The sequence below is a fragment of the Ranitomeya variabilis genome, chromosome 5 (genome assembly GCF_051348905.1).
Source record: "Ranitomeya variabilis isolate aRanVar5 chromosome 5, aRanVar5.hap1, whole genome shotgun sequence".
NCBI lineage: Eukaryota > Metazoa > Chordata > Amphibia > Anura > Dendrobatidae > Ranitomeya > Ranitomeya variabilis.
In genome coordinates this window covers 123,177,628-123,192,750 of record NC_135236.1, presented here as the reverse complement: position 1 = coordinate 123,192,750, position 15,123 = coordinate 123,177,628, and the positions used below count along the sequence as shown (strand labels likewise).

At 44.8% G+C, this 15,123-nt stretch overlaps 1 protein-coding gene across 3 annotated transcripts in view; it reads right to left on the bottom strand.

The window, feature by feature from the left end:
• The window catches only part of GOLM2 (golgi membrane protein 2), a 62,044-nt gene that overhangs the window by 32,113 nt on the left and 14,808 nt on the right, over positions 1 to 15,123 (bottom strand). For all 3 annotated transcript variants that reach the window (XM_077263190.1, XM_077263189.1, XM_077263191.1), the window contains exons 2-5: positions 6,322 to 6,376; positions 4,822 to 4,924; positions 4,648 to 4,732; positions 1,491 to 1,626 (exon numbers count right to left, since the gene is read on the bottom strand). In XM_077263190.1, coding sequence (XP_077119305.1) covers positions 1,491 to 1,626; positions 4,648 to 4,732; positions 4,822 to 4,924; positions 6,322 to 6,376 — 379 coding nt within the window. The remainder of the gene's footprint in view (positions 1 to 1,490; positions 1,627 to 4,647; positions 4,733 to 4,821; positions 4,925 to 6,321; positions 6,377 to 15,123) is intronic.

The following is a 15,123-nucleotide window of genomic DNA, read 5'->3' as shown; positions in this document are numbered from 1 at the left end:
CTTTGATGCGGGCTCACCACCGGAGCCCACACCAAAGCGGGGGTTCTGCCCTCGGATGTTTGATTCCATCCGAGGGCAGAAAGGGGTTAATTATTTATTTACAGCGCAGGCGACTGCTAATGAATGCTCCCATCTGCCGCTCCTGCTCTCACTATTGTTAGCGGCAGCAGGTGTCGGATGATGGGAGCAGCAGTCCCATCGGCTGACACCAGTGACCAGAGATAAACTTTATACTTCCGATCACAGCTGAGCGCTCATGCGGTCTTCTGACAGCGTGGGAACCGCAGCTCTGACTGGCGGGGAGGATTTCACCGTTGATCAGAAGCGGTGTTTGCAGCTACTTCCTGATGAAGTCTGTGTTCAGTGTCCGTGTCCGAACAGTAGGTGTTCGGTACGGACGACGAACTTTACTGTTCGGGTTCGCCAATGACAAGTTTTTGCTACCTTATTAGATAATTTCTTAAATTGATTGTCCAGGTTTGGGATCAAAGAGTGATTTGCAGACTTCTGAGTCCTCACAGTGTGTGCATTGGACACTGTCAGGATTCTCTGGTGCGGACGGCGAGAGCAGAAGGACATGTGACCGCAAGTATGTGAACGTCATATATGCGTTCATGCGCTGACTAGAAGTGCTCGGTCTCACTTCATTCACTTGTACTGAGCGAGGCTGAACACGTATAGTCAGAATGTAGAAGGAAGTTTGCCGGCTATCGTCATGGCCACCAGAGAATCCCAACAGCATGGTATGTGCACACTGAGTATTCCTAAGTCTGCAGTCATCCGAAACATGGACAATCCCTTTAATGCATGGTGTATATTGAGAGATAGTTTAACTAGAGCATCTACAAAGACTCACAAGGACCTAGCACACTGAAATGAGCGGAACTGTGTAATGGTGGTGCTGTGCAAGCTCCTATATATTTGGGATATCTTACAAACTGTGTAGAAACTCTTTAAACACTCACAGGCGGTTTTCTCAAAACATGACATCTGCTAGGGTTCCTGGCAGAACACTGGGATTACTTTATTGATGGGGGACCATTCTAACAGGAGAAGATTGTCCTTTAAATGGGAAACTCAGCAATGAAGGGTATAGCTTATATTCTCCATGCAAAGTAATTGGCTGAATAAATTTGTCCGCAGCAAGGTCAGCAAACTACTCAGTGTTCTAGCCCTTACTATTCAGAGTGTACCCCCAATGAATCTCTCCCACTGCTGACATCAGCCATGCAGATGCCCCTGTATTCTGGATGGCACAGATGCCACGCGAGTACCGTGGCCATGTCCTTTTCACCTTCTCAGACCAGATGGAAGAGACTATGTGGGCATACACTTTACAATTACATATCAGGGAGCCTAGAAATTCTACCTAGAAATGTTGTGGAGAAAGTATAAAAGTAGCGACCAAAGCAAAGAATGATTCCTGCCCACATGGAGGTGTGATAAACCCTCATATATAAGCAAATCAGGAACTATGCAGGTTATTTTACCTCTGTCAAAGTGTAGGCGGTTACTAGAAGGGTCCTCCATACGATCTTCTTTGGCTACGCTGGCTATTGTGTGCGCCTTATTCTCAGCCGGGGTGTCACCTGCTGCCGCCTTGTTGGACGACTTCTCTGCCTCCTCCTACAGGGAAGGATACAAGGTTTAGTCTACACCATGGGGCTGACGTATGATCGGTTCACGTTCACAAGTTTTCAGAAAATATTCCATCTAATCTCCAAGTGATTATGAACCGACAAGGAAAATAAATGGGGAGAACACCTTTTTTTATTTTTATCTATCGCTTTTTGGAAAGTGGTCACTTAATAAAATACATTTATTGCTCACTTTATTCTCTCTAGTGATTGTGTTTTATTCAGTTTCAAAAGAGGAAAAAATATAATGAAGAGGTTTTTCATTTAAAAATTATCTGATTTAAAAAACAAAACAAAAACAAAAAAACATAGAAATTATGCAGAAAAGTTAATAGATGCCGCAGATGTATGAACTAGCCCTTCCTGGGGATCCGCACCAGACATTTCCAACATTTGTACAGAACCTGACCTGCAATGTGAGTTTTTAAAGGGAGTCTGTCACCCCTAAAATCGTATATGAGCTGCGGCCACCGGCATCAGGGGCTTATCTACAGCATTCTGTAATGCATTCTAATAATAATGCAGGTGTACTTTATCTGCCCTGTTGAGGGCAGAGCAAAGTACTGCAGTGCGCAGGCGCTGGGCCTCTCTGACCTTTCCCGGTGCCTGCACGCTGCAGTACTTTGCTCTGCCCTCAACAGGGTAGACAAAGTACGCCTGCGCCAGAGCCGCAGCGTGAAGACAAGAAGAGGATGTCATCTGATGAAGATAGTAGGCGCTGGACCGGACCGCAACACCCATCGGATCGGACCGCCCCTGGGTGAGTAGAATATAACCTTTATTTCTCATCTTTCAGGATACATCGGGGCTTATCTACAGCATTACAGAATGCAATACAGAATGCTGTAGATAAGCCCCTGATGCCGGTGGCCGCAGCTCATATACGATTTTGGGGTGACAGATTCCCTTTAAATCTATGTGTCTACTAGTGATGAGTGAACATGCTGGGGTAAGGCGTTATCAGGCCATGCTCGTGTGCCTTCGATGTGCTCGAATATGTTCTGGTCCCCGCGGCTGCATGTCTCGCAGCTAATTTCACATGTGTACAAAAAAAAAAATTATCAGTTCCATTCAGAAAACTTGGATCATTTTTTTTCTCATTTGTCATCTGTGTGCAATAAGATTTTTCAGCAGCAGTCAATATTTTATAAGACCATTTACAGCTTCCCATGTGAAAGAATTGCAATGTATCTGTAAAATTAGTGATGAGTGAGTGTGCTCGTTACTCGGGTTTTCCTCGGGGAGATTATGTTGTGTCCCCGCAGCTGCATGATCTGCATGATTTGCGGCTGCTAGACAGCTTGAATACATGTGGGGATTCCCTAACAAACAGGCAACCGCTGCATGTGTTCAGGCTGTCTAGCAGCTGTGGGGACACAAACAATCTACGAGCACGCCCAAGATACTCGGAGAATAACACCTGAGCATGCTCGGAAAACCCGAGTAACGAGCACACTCGCTCATCACTAGTTATAACCAATTTAGTTTTGGTGCACACAGACTTCAATGGGTGAGTCTCATTCAACACATGGCAGAAAGTCGTGCATGGTGATTTTTTTTTTTTTTTTTTTTGCACACACAGATTTGGGCAGTGATAAAAATTGCTCATCTGCACTGCCCAATTGAATAAAATCGGTCTGAGTTTCTTCATGGTCAGCACTTAGACCAAAAATGTGGTTCTGTGAACCTGCCCTTACAGAGGAGAGCACCACGTCTTATGACATCCATATCATGTAATCGATATAAAGAACAGGGGTGGTCTTCATTGGAAACCTTTCTTAAAGAGGGGTCCACTACTTTTACATTGGTGACCTATGCTAAGGGATAGGTCATCAATGTCTGATCGCCTGGGGTCCGACACCCAGCACTCCTGCTGCTCAGCCGTGCTCGGTGTCGGCGGCCACCAGTCGGAAGTACTTACTTGTCGAGCTGCAAGGTCATCAATGTCATAGTAGTGGATAACCTCTTTAATAATAGCTGCAATGGAAAACATTTAGCTACTAATATTTCAGCCACTAAAAGAATGCTCTAACATTTTATCCAAAGTTAGTGTATGTAAAGATGACGTCTTTTTTTCAAGCAAATTGTGCCTGGAATCCATCTTAAAGCACCGTGAACATAATGCACAGCAATGCAAAAGTCATATTGCTGTACACATGCGCAGTCTTCTCTGTTCACACCTTCAGGGTTCAGAAGCAGTTAAAGGGACTGACAGCACAGAATGACTGTTCACACCAAGTACAGGCAGAGCCAGTCATTTATACACACCTTCCCACCTGCTTGTTTTCTGCCTCTGTGATTGACAGCTACGGCTTCACAGAGCCCTAGAAGGGTGGAAATAGATGGAATCCAAGCAGGTGAGGAGGTGTATGGAAATGATCGGCCCCGCCGTGAAGCATCGAGCGCCTGGACTTGGTTTGAACAGTCATTTTGTCCTTTTAAAAGAAGTAACATGTTCATTCTTCACTAGTTATAGTTGAAGTACAGAGAAAAAAAAAAAAAAAAGTGTGACAGCAGCGGAGAAGTCTCAGAAAAAAAAGGCTGTCAGCTTGTTCCTGGCGCAGAATCACATAGGAAAACCAGATCAGGTTAACGATGTTTTGTGCACAAAGCCCAAGTAGAATTTGTTTAAAGGGAAGCCATCATCATAAAATTACCTATTATTTATATCAGGGGTTATATTTTTACATATCACAATTTGTATGAAAGAAAAAAAATGTAGCAGTTTTCACATTGGCCAATGGGGCTTTTTTTTTAACTTTTTTGTTTCAGAAAATAACACTTGCCAAAATGGTTGGAGCGCGACCATGTTTTGTACTCAATTGTCTAAATAGACTGTGAAAAGGAGACTGAACGTGCGGGAGCGGGGTCAGCCGGGACATCGCCGATTGAGGATCCCGTGTCATCATCAGCTGTATATAGAGGGGCTACTTGTCATTGTGGAACGGATTGACCCCTTAGGTAACAGGAATACATGGGTCTACATGGAGTTATCCCCCCGTCCGCCCACCTTGTCTGTGTCCGTCTGCTGCAGTCTCTGGACGCTCTCTTCGTGTTTGCGCTTCTGATCCGCCAGCTGCTTTGCGCACTGTTGACTAATATGAACATCACAGAATGAGTGGATCAGCTAATGCCCAGGACCACCAGCTAACTGCGACCGCTGCAGAAAAAGCCGCGTGCCAACCTCTCGTCCTTCAGCGCCTTCTGCAGCTGGGTGATATTGTTCTTGTACTCGTGCAGCTGATCCTCCTGTCGTAGAAACTCTTGACGATGCTCATGTAACTGTTCTGTAAGAGCAGGACCACATTACAGCGGGGAGTGGTAGAAAGACACAATATTCCTATTACAGCAGTTAGCAGGACGGGTCATTAATTTTGGCAGTGTGGACAGGTGCCAAGTCCTGCTGGAGAATGAAATTTCCATCTCCAAAAAGCTTGTCGGCAGAGGGAAGCATGAAGCGCTCTAAAAATTTTCTGGTAGACGGCTGCGCTGACTTTGGTCTTGATAAAACACAGTGGACCTACACCAGCTGATGACATGGCTCCCCAAACCATCACTGATTGTGGAAACTTCACACTAGACCTCAAGCAGCTTGGATTGTGGCCTCTCCACTCTTCCTCCAGACTCTGGGACCTTGATTTTCAAAGTCTAGTGTGAGGTATCCACAATCAGTGATGGTTTGGGGAGCCATGTCATCTGCTGGTGTAGGTCCACTGTTTTATCAAGACCAAAGTCAGCGCAGCCGTCTGCCAGGACATTTTAGAGCACTTCATGCTTCCCTCTGCCTACAAGCTTTTTGGAGATGGAAATTTCATTCTCCAGCAGGACTCGGCACCTGTCCACACTGCCAAAAGCACCAATACCTGGTTTAAAAACAACAGTATCACTGTGCTTGATTGGCCAGCAAACACACCTGACCTTAATCCCATAGAGAATCTGAGGTATTATCAACAGGAAGATGAGAGACACCAGACCCAACAATGCAGACGAGCTGAAGGCTGCTATCAAAGCATCCTGGGCTTCCATAACTCCTCAGCAGTGCCACAGGCTGATCACCTCCATAAGTCAATATTGACCCTTTAACGAGCCTTGCCACATGACATAAGACTTTTATGGTTGCTACATCTAGTAGGTAGCACTAGAGTTCTAGTCCTCTTCCTCTCTAAAGAGGCTATTTGGATATGTAATTTACCAGAGGAGAATGCATGGCCTACAAGTCTCCTTACACCGGCTTGGCACGCTCTGTAATGACCATCATGTAATGCGTCACTTTCTCCTGTGGGGGAGCTGTTGGGTAATGGAGCCTATGCTGCTCCGATCAGTGCAGATTACAGCTGATCCCAGGTAGGATACGTTGCCCAGTTTCTAGAGGTCTAACAAATACTTTGTCGGAAATGTCAGCCTTACTTTAGCTTTATTTCAGCTGATATGAATTAGTGACAAAATATACAATTGGTGGACAAAGTTGAACTTGATGGACCTAGGACTTTTCTCAACCTATATAACTATGTAATATGTCCTAAGAGTCCCTGCTGACACCTACTGAACCTTTCCGCGTGATTCTGAGACTAGGCAGGTGGTGAACATTCGATGATGGCATAGTGAAATAGTGTCTGTCCTGTAAACCCACACTAAACTGACAGACATTCATATGGCAGTGCCAGGGCATACAAGCATCTCTTACCCTTCAGACGAGTGATGTCTGCCATCTGGAGCGACACGTTGGCCAGCAGCTTCTCCTAGAAAACACACAGATAATATTTACACAATGCAGCGGGTGCTGCGCCGTGATTAATCGGCTGCTGGGGGATTCTCCGCGCTGCAGCTCACAAATTAATGCGCTTGTTAAATGTGCGGCAACATGGGAACATACAAAATCTGATTACTGACAATGGCGTACATCCAGTTGCGGCACATTAAGCACGGCACACGGCCATGACTGCGCAGATTACGGCTGTAAACACACCACAATCGTGCTCCGTCAGTAGCGTAACGTTATCTGCTCTGGAAACTGACCAAGGGTTACCGCTTACAGAAACAAGTAGCCGAGTGACCCCAGCGATACAGAGATTGCACCCCGTCTTGAATGGAGCGGAGGAGGCGCACATACTCAACCACTTCTCCATTCATTGCCAATGGGACTGATGGAAAAAGCACAGTGCTTTCTCTGACAATCCTATAGTCAGTGAATGGAGCAAAAGTGTGTGCACATTGACGAAACAAGGAGATGCATAGAGGCTCCAGAGCCCCAATCATGCGGAAAGAAAAAAAAAAAAAAAAAAAAAAGAAATCAGCCCTAACCCATATTTTGGAGCAAAAAATATTATAAGACCGTCTTATTGTTGGAGGAACATTGAATATACATACACACATTTTATTATATACATTTTACACATATGTACACTGTGCAGAATTATTGTGCAAGTTGTATTTTGATCACATGATGCTTTTTATACATGTTGTCCTACTCCAAGCTGTTCAGGCTTGAGAGCCAACTACCAAATAAGTAAATCAGGTGATTTGCATCTCTGTAAGGAGGAGGGGTGTTGTCTAATGACATCAAAACTCTATATAAGGTGTGCTTAATTATTAGGCAACTTTCTTTCCTTTGGCAAAATGGGTCAGAAGAGAGATTTGACGGGCTCTGAAAAGTCCAAAATTGTGAGATGTCTTGCAGAGGGATGCAGCAGTCTTGAAATTGCCAAACTTTTGAAGCGTGATCACCGAACAATCAAACGTTTCATGGCAAATAGCCAACAGGGTCGCAGGAAGCGCTGGGCAAAAAAGGCGCAAAATATCTGCCCACGAATTGAGGAAAATCAAGCGTGAAGCTGCCAAGATGCCATTTGCCACCAGTTTTGCCATATTTCAGAGCTGCAACGTTACTGGAGTAACAAAAAGCACAAGGTGTGCGATACTCAGGGACATGGCCAAGGTAAGGACGGCTGAAAAACGACCACCTCTGAACAAGAAACATAAGATAAAACATCAAGACTGGGCCAAGAAATATCTTAAGACTGACTTTTCAAAGGTTTTATGGACTGATGAAATGAGAGTGACTCTTGATGGGCCAGAGGCTGGATCAGTAAAGGGCAGAGAGCTCCACTCCGACTCAGACGCCAGCAAGGTGGAGGTGGGGTACTGGTATGGGCTGGTATTATCAAAGATGAACTTGTGGGACCTTTTCGGGTTGAGGACTGTATTCAGCTGATCGTGCCTCCTCATACAGTATACAGTACAGTGTACAGTACAATACAGTATACAGACGCTGTAAGGCGGGGGACCTGGGTGACAGGCTGACACACGCAGTGCGCATGCCCAGGAATCCTAGCCCCGCACTGTGCATAATGCATAACACACTGCAGGGCTGGGATTCCCAAGGTGGGTGGCCGCAATGCCCGCACAGGCGCAGTCTGCAAGCCTGGCTGGGACGTCACACGGCCAGAGCTTACACACAGCGCAGGCTTTAAAGAGAAAAAAGCGCGGAGGGGGCGGCGCCGAAAGCCACTGAAGATTTGAGTGACGGCAGAGTAGCGGTTGAAGCTGGGGAGTGAGGACCCGCCTCCCTGGCTAAAGACAGGTATTTTGGCTTAAGGTACCTTCACACGAAACGACTTTGTAACGATATCGCTAGCGATCCGTGACGTTGCAGCGTCCTCGCTAGCGATATCGTTTAGTTTGACACGCAGCAGCGATCAGGATCCTGCTGTGATGTCGCTGGTCGCTGAATAAAGTCCAGAACTTTATTTGGTCGTCCGATCGCCGTGTTTGAAAGCAAAAGCAACGATACCAGCGATGTTTTACACTGGTAACCAGGGTAAACATCGGGTTACCAAGCGCAGGGCCGCGCTTAGTAACCCGATGTTTACCCTGGTTACCAGCGTAAAAGTAAAAAAAACAAACAGTACATGCTCACCTGCGCGTCCCCCGGCGTCTGCTTCCTGACACTTACTGAGCGCCGGCCCTAAAGTGAAAGTGAAAGCACAGCGGTGACGTCACTGCCGTGCTGTTAGGGCCGGAGCTCAGTCAGCGTCAGGAAGCAGACGCTGGAGGACGAGCAGGTGAGCATGTACTGTTTGTTTTTTTTTACTTTTACGCTGGTAACCAGGGTAAACATCGGGTTACTAAGCGCGGCCCTGCGCTTAGCAACCCGATGTTTACCCTGGTTACCCGGGGACCTCGGCATCGTTGGTCGCTGGAGAGCGGTCTGTGTGACAGCTCCCCAGCGATCAAACAGCGACGCTGCAGCGATCGGCATCGTTGTCGCTATCGCTGCAGCGTCGCTTCGTGTGAAGGTACCTTAAGTTTCAAAGCGCTTTATTTTGGGAATACTTGAACCAAAAACTAAAAGAGCCACCTTGTTAGAATGCAGCATTACTGCTGCACAAGGTGGCTCTTTTAGTTTATAACGGCTGGAGGGGGTGACAGTGGCCCTTTAAGTGATTGGCAGCCTATTTATAATGCCCGATCAAGATAATTGTGCAGTGCAAATGCACCTCAAGACAGTGATTAGCTGGGTTTACACCACCCGACAACGCAGCACTCCATGACCGCCGATCGGCTACTTGTTTGCTGTCATTAGTTTGATAGCCCGATTACACAGGCACATCACCTTTACCATGCACACAGAACGATCAGTAATAGATCATGCTTTCAGCATAAGTCGTCTTTGTTCTCGGCAGCGCATAGTCCTGGTCACACAGGATTACTGTATATCATACTATTATACAACGTGTTGATTGGCAAGGTATATATATATATATATATATATAATTGTCTGAGGGGTACTTCCGTCTGTCTGTCCTGGAAATCCCACGTCTGATTGGTCGAGGCCACCAGGCCTCGACCAATCAGCGACGGGCACAGTCCGGCCGAGAATTAGTCCCTCCCTACTTCCGTCCAGTCAGTGCCCGGCGCCCGCTCCATACTCCCCTCCAGTCAGCGCTCACACAGGGTTAATGGCAGCGTTAACGGACCGCGTTATGCCGCGGGTAACGCACTCCGTTAACGCTGCTATTAACCGTGTGTGACCAACTTTTTACTATTGATGCTGCCTATGCTGCATCAATAGTAAAAAAATCTAATGTTAAAAATAAAAAAACAAAAAACCTGCTATTCTCACTTTCCGTTGTCCTCCGATGCGTGCGCGGCTGCCGCCAGCTTCCATTCCCAGAGATGCATTGCGAAATTACCCAGAAGACTTAGATGTCTCGCGAGACCGCTAAGTCATCTGGGTAATTTCGCAATGCATCTCTGGAAACGGAAGCTGGCGGCAGCCGCTCGCGCATCGAGAGCTTCGCTGGTCGACGGAGAGTGAGTATATAACTATTTTTTATTTTTATTATTTTTTTTTAACAGGGATATGGTACCCACACTGCTATATACTACGTGGGCTGTGTTATATACTGTGTGGCTGCTATATACTACGTGGGCAGTGTTATATACTGCGTGGCCTGTGTTATTGGGCTGTGCTATATATTACGTGGGCTGTGCTATATACTGCGTGGGCTGTGCTATATACTGCGTGGGCTGTGCTATACATTACGAGGGCTGTGTTATAAAGTACGTGGCTGTGTTATATACTGCGTGGCTGCTATATACTACGTGGCTCCTATATACTATGTAGCCTGTGCTATATACTATGTGGCTCCTATATACTACGTGGCCTGTGCTATATACTATGTGGCTGCTATATACATACATACAAATTCTAGAATACCCGATGCGTTAGAATCGGGCCACCATCCAGTGAAATATACAAATATCTATCTATATCCATCATCCCAATGCTAATTTTACTGCAAATGCAAGACTATAGAATAATGCAGAACCAATGAACTTCTGAAAGTCCCCGGGTCAGATCTCCATGGAGTGTAGGTTCTTGGGGGCGTCCGTATATTACTGCCAACTGGTACTGATTCTGATTTTGAATACAGTCATGGGGATCAGGGCTGTGGAGTTGGGAGCCCATTTTGGTGGAGTCGCAGTCATGGAAATTGAGGAGTCGGAGGTTCGGCTTACCGACTCCACAGCCCTGATGAGAATGGGAGCTTGAAGGGGTTATACACGACTGACATAGGAAATTAGTTGATGCTCTATATCACTGAATCTTTGTCTGAAGAAGGGTAGTTTGCAGCCCAAAACGTTGCACTTTTTTACATTGATGGTAAAATACTTTTGACTGATAATTGAAAAACACCCAAAGCAGAGGAGAGGGGTTAATAAGGTACAAGGCACCATAAGGTATACACACCACCCAGATGACCTCTGGGACCCTTGACAATCAGCCCATGTAAAAGGGGAACAGCATATGTAAAAATAAATCAAACTGTTCCATATCAGGGTGTATGTTTTTTGGAAACAGTAACAGGTTAATAAGATATGGAATATCTTAAGTTACACAATAAGCAATAAGCAGAAATACTGCTTGGAAAAGCAAATCTACAAACCCCCCAATCTTCTTACTGAGCGGCTGGGAGAAGGGAGATTACGGATGAGAAGATGCAGGATCAGCTCCAAGTCATGAACTATTGATGTGAGCATTAACATCAGAAGCAAGGAGACGGCTCCGGGTGGAGTGTGAGCACTGGATGAGGTTACTTAGTGGGTGTAGCAATCTCCGCTACATCCACTGCTAGGATGTGCACAAACCTTATAAAATCCGACTCCTAAGGGTCCATTCACTGAAAGATTATCGTGCACAAGCCTTCTGGTGTCACAATAATCAGGCTGCTGTAATGAGCAGAAGTTCTGCATGGTTTTCCCCATGAGAAAATCATTGATGGTAAAAACAGACACTGACCAAACACTGATGAAAATCTGATACAAATCAAAGATTAACCTTTGTCCGCTCTTTTGCATATCAGAAAAATCACTGATGTCAGAATGAGGCCTAAAGGATAGTAGAACATTTAATGCATTATTCCCCCCCCAAAATAAATTATATTGCACCTATAGGATACTAAATTACTGTCCGCTGAGTGTCCAACCACTGGGACCCCGAGCAATCCTGAGAGAGGGGCTCTGTAACCCCATCTTGAATGCATGGAGGTGCACATACTCCGCTTCCAATCCATTCATTGTCAATGTTACTGCCAGAGAAAGCAGCGTGCTCTACCCGACTTCCAGCAGTCCAACTGACCATGAATGGAGCAGAAGTCAAGGATGTCCATTCTTGTTGGAGCTGTAACACCCCCTTTCAGGGTTGGACCCCCAGCAATCACCTTTTTTTTATTGGAAATAACCCTTTAAAAAGACCCAAACAGGAGGCCACCATCTTGAAGTCTCCGATGACCTCCCCATTGCACTCTGTTCCGTTTCCCCTTGTTATTTTTTCAGTGAATTGATGTGAATGAAAAGATGGAAAAAAAAAAAAAAAAAAAAAAAAAAAAAAAAAAAAAAAAAAAATCGCTTCCAACGCCGGCCTTGGAAAACAATAAATGCAGCTTCGTATTTGCCTTATCCAGCATTTGTCAAAGCTGCAAGAACGGCATTAGTCATTGTGATGTATTGACCTTTATTGTATGAAAATACAAATTGCCTTTACCTTTTATGAAGCAGCATAAATACTGCTACACGACTGGAAAGTAAATGATCTGTCAACATTTCTGGCACACAAACAAATTTAAATTCCAAAAAGTGGATTTTGCAAGTTAAGTTTACCTTAAATTCATATTCAGAATTTTTTTTTGGGCAGTTTCCCCTTTCGTTTCTCTAGATCTATTAGTTTTCCCTTCAACTCCATGGTAAGCAAACACTAGCTATGACATTATACACAGCACCCATAGAAAAATGAAGATGCTATTCCCCCAATCACTCTGTAGTTTACTCTCAGAAGTAACAGTATCATAGAGGACAGTGGGCAGAAGTACAGAGCAGTGTAACTGTGAATCCAGCTGTGAGGAGATAAAACACCAGAAAGCAGCAGAACTCTCTCTGTCTGTCTCAAGGTGGCGCTATAAATAAATAAAGCTGGGGAGGCAGGGGCTTGGGAAGTGCTCCAAACACACCCAGAGCATTTCAACCTTATGAATATGGAATAAAACGTGGATTTTCAGTTATGGCTCAGAGGATTAAAGCTACAGATTTGCTTTACCTTTAAAAGGCTACAAGACCATTCAAGTGGTGTGAGGTGGTTGATTCAGGATAACTAGGATTGATGACAAATATATTGTCAGTTTTCAGTGCCAGGCTGGAGGGTCGCATTAAGCAAACGGATAGGGATGTCCAGGTGAGACGCTGTTACCATATACTACACAATATGAGTATAATTATGGTGCAGGGATAAAGAAAAATACTTTAGCAAGTGAATAAAAGCTTCTTTGTGCTGCTTGAATGGTAGGAAAAAAAAAAAGATAATTGTGAAGCATTATGGCGCTGTACAAAAGGAATTTAATATTTATTCATGAAGTCCTGAGTCCTGTTGTAACCCGGATTACACCAGTGTATACCTGCCGGATAGACACGTTTATCTAGGTACAATCTGAGAGCGCTTTTCCCAGGGCTGTAAATGGCTAAATACTGGTTAGAAAACCTGTTATGTTGACCCAGCCACGTCCAACGCATTAGAAAACAGGATATGAATCATATTATGGAGCTTTTATAGAAGTTTTTGCATGTATATATAGATATTTAACATTTTTTTATTTCATTCTTATCACTTCATATTAATCTATACATGCGAAACGCGCGTCGGGGCAGTTCAGGTGGGTACATTCTGTCTCTCCTAGCTTCGGGTAAGCCTTACATATCTAGCAGCTACACGGCACTTTTGTAAGCACTGTCACTTTATTAACTTTACTAATTCTGCTACCTTTTGACACTGTCTTCAACTCTCATATATAAATACGAGGACCTGGCTGTAAAGGTGGGTGTCAGTATGTGCAACTATATGTATTCTATTACGGTCTCATGCTTTTTCTCCCCTTGTTAGAACTAATTTACATCCTTATTTGCTGTGGAACTTTTTAATTATTTCTCCAATAAATTTGATTTTATTCTACTCCATTGTATAGTGGTAATTGATCTTTCCACTTTTTCCTGTTTCTGGTTCATTAATGTTATGAGGAGTACACCACTAGTTATTTGGTTTACTTAGGGGGGGAACTGTACATCAATTATCCCCAACCTACATCTATAATGTGTTTTTTTTTAACAACTTCGTACTGATCTCAGAATGGACATGTGTCCGTCAGTCATAGTTAAATACATCTTCGAGCACTCGGATATAATTCCGCATGGCTGACAACCACAGAATAACGTAGGGATTATTATTAGGCTGTGTTAGTAGTCAGTATGGCCACAAGCCTTAATGACCCTTGTAGGACATTACAAGAAATTTCCAGTCTTAAAGTATTTCTGACAACCTTCTGCTCCTCCAGACCAGACAATTGTAGCAGATCTATCATCTGAATGTAGGGCACCGCCAAATCTTTCTATAGCGCCTAGTAACCGATAACCATGTCCGAGTCCCCGCGGCTGTTTGATAGCCGCAGCTCATGCAGGGACTTCCTGTGTTTGGCAATCCCTGCATTAGAGCGCGCTGAAGATACCGAGGAACATGGTGGCGCCATACAAGTATAAATACATCTAATTGCTAGGAGATAACTTAGGATTTGGGAAAGGGAACAACATTCATTGCCTATACACAGGACAGGAGATAAATGTCTAAAGGCCGAGACCCCAAAGATCAGGAGGGTCCAGTCCCTGCTCCTCCTTACGGTGGTCGGGATTGACTAGACCATGACCCCTGCTCCTCCAGTTACAGAATACAACAGTCAGCCATCAGTCAGTCCCACGGATACTGATGGGCGGCAGCAGTCCGGCACAACCTCCACGTCAATCACTGCCAACCACAATGAAGAGAACCGGGAGATCAGACCCAAATGATTGTGGGGGCTCGGTGATCATCCATTAACCATCCTGTGGAGAGGTGATCAGGTCCCTGAATTAATGCCTCCTCCAAGTACACAGAATTGTTGGCCATCCGCCATATATCGCAGACCTCACACCAGTATGGCTCCGTCCCACTTACTGAAGGCCCAGTTACCGCGGCTCTTATGTATTCCTAAGGTGTGTCCAGGATCCTGATCATTAAAAGTGACTAATGCCAAAATAATGGTCACTTATTTCTGCAATAAATCCACCGGTGAGATTGTTTTATGATGTAATCTGCTTTGTACCGTACTTTGATTTACTCACCCTATACTCATCACAAGGGGCAGCTTGTGTTACAGCCCAGAGCTGCATTCATAATTCTGCTCTTTGCTACAGCCAAGCTGCTATATTATAATTCTTTCTGCTGTACTTCAGTCTGGAAAACGGTGTTGGGTTGAGCGACTTCTCCAGATAACATATGACCAGCTGTGAAATATGTGCTCCGCAGCTTTAAGAGAATTCTGTTTTCAGCAAATAAATGTTATTCTCTGAAAACGAAGAGGATTTCCAATATACCGTAGTTCTTTTTTAATTTCTCAAGATCTCTGCC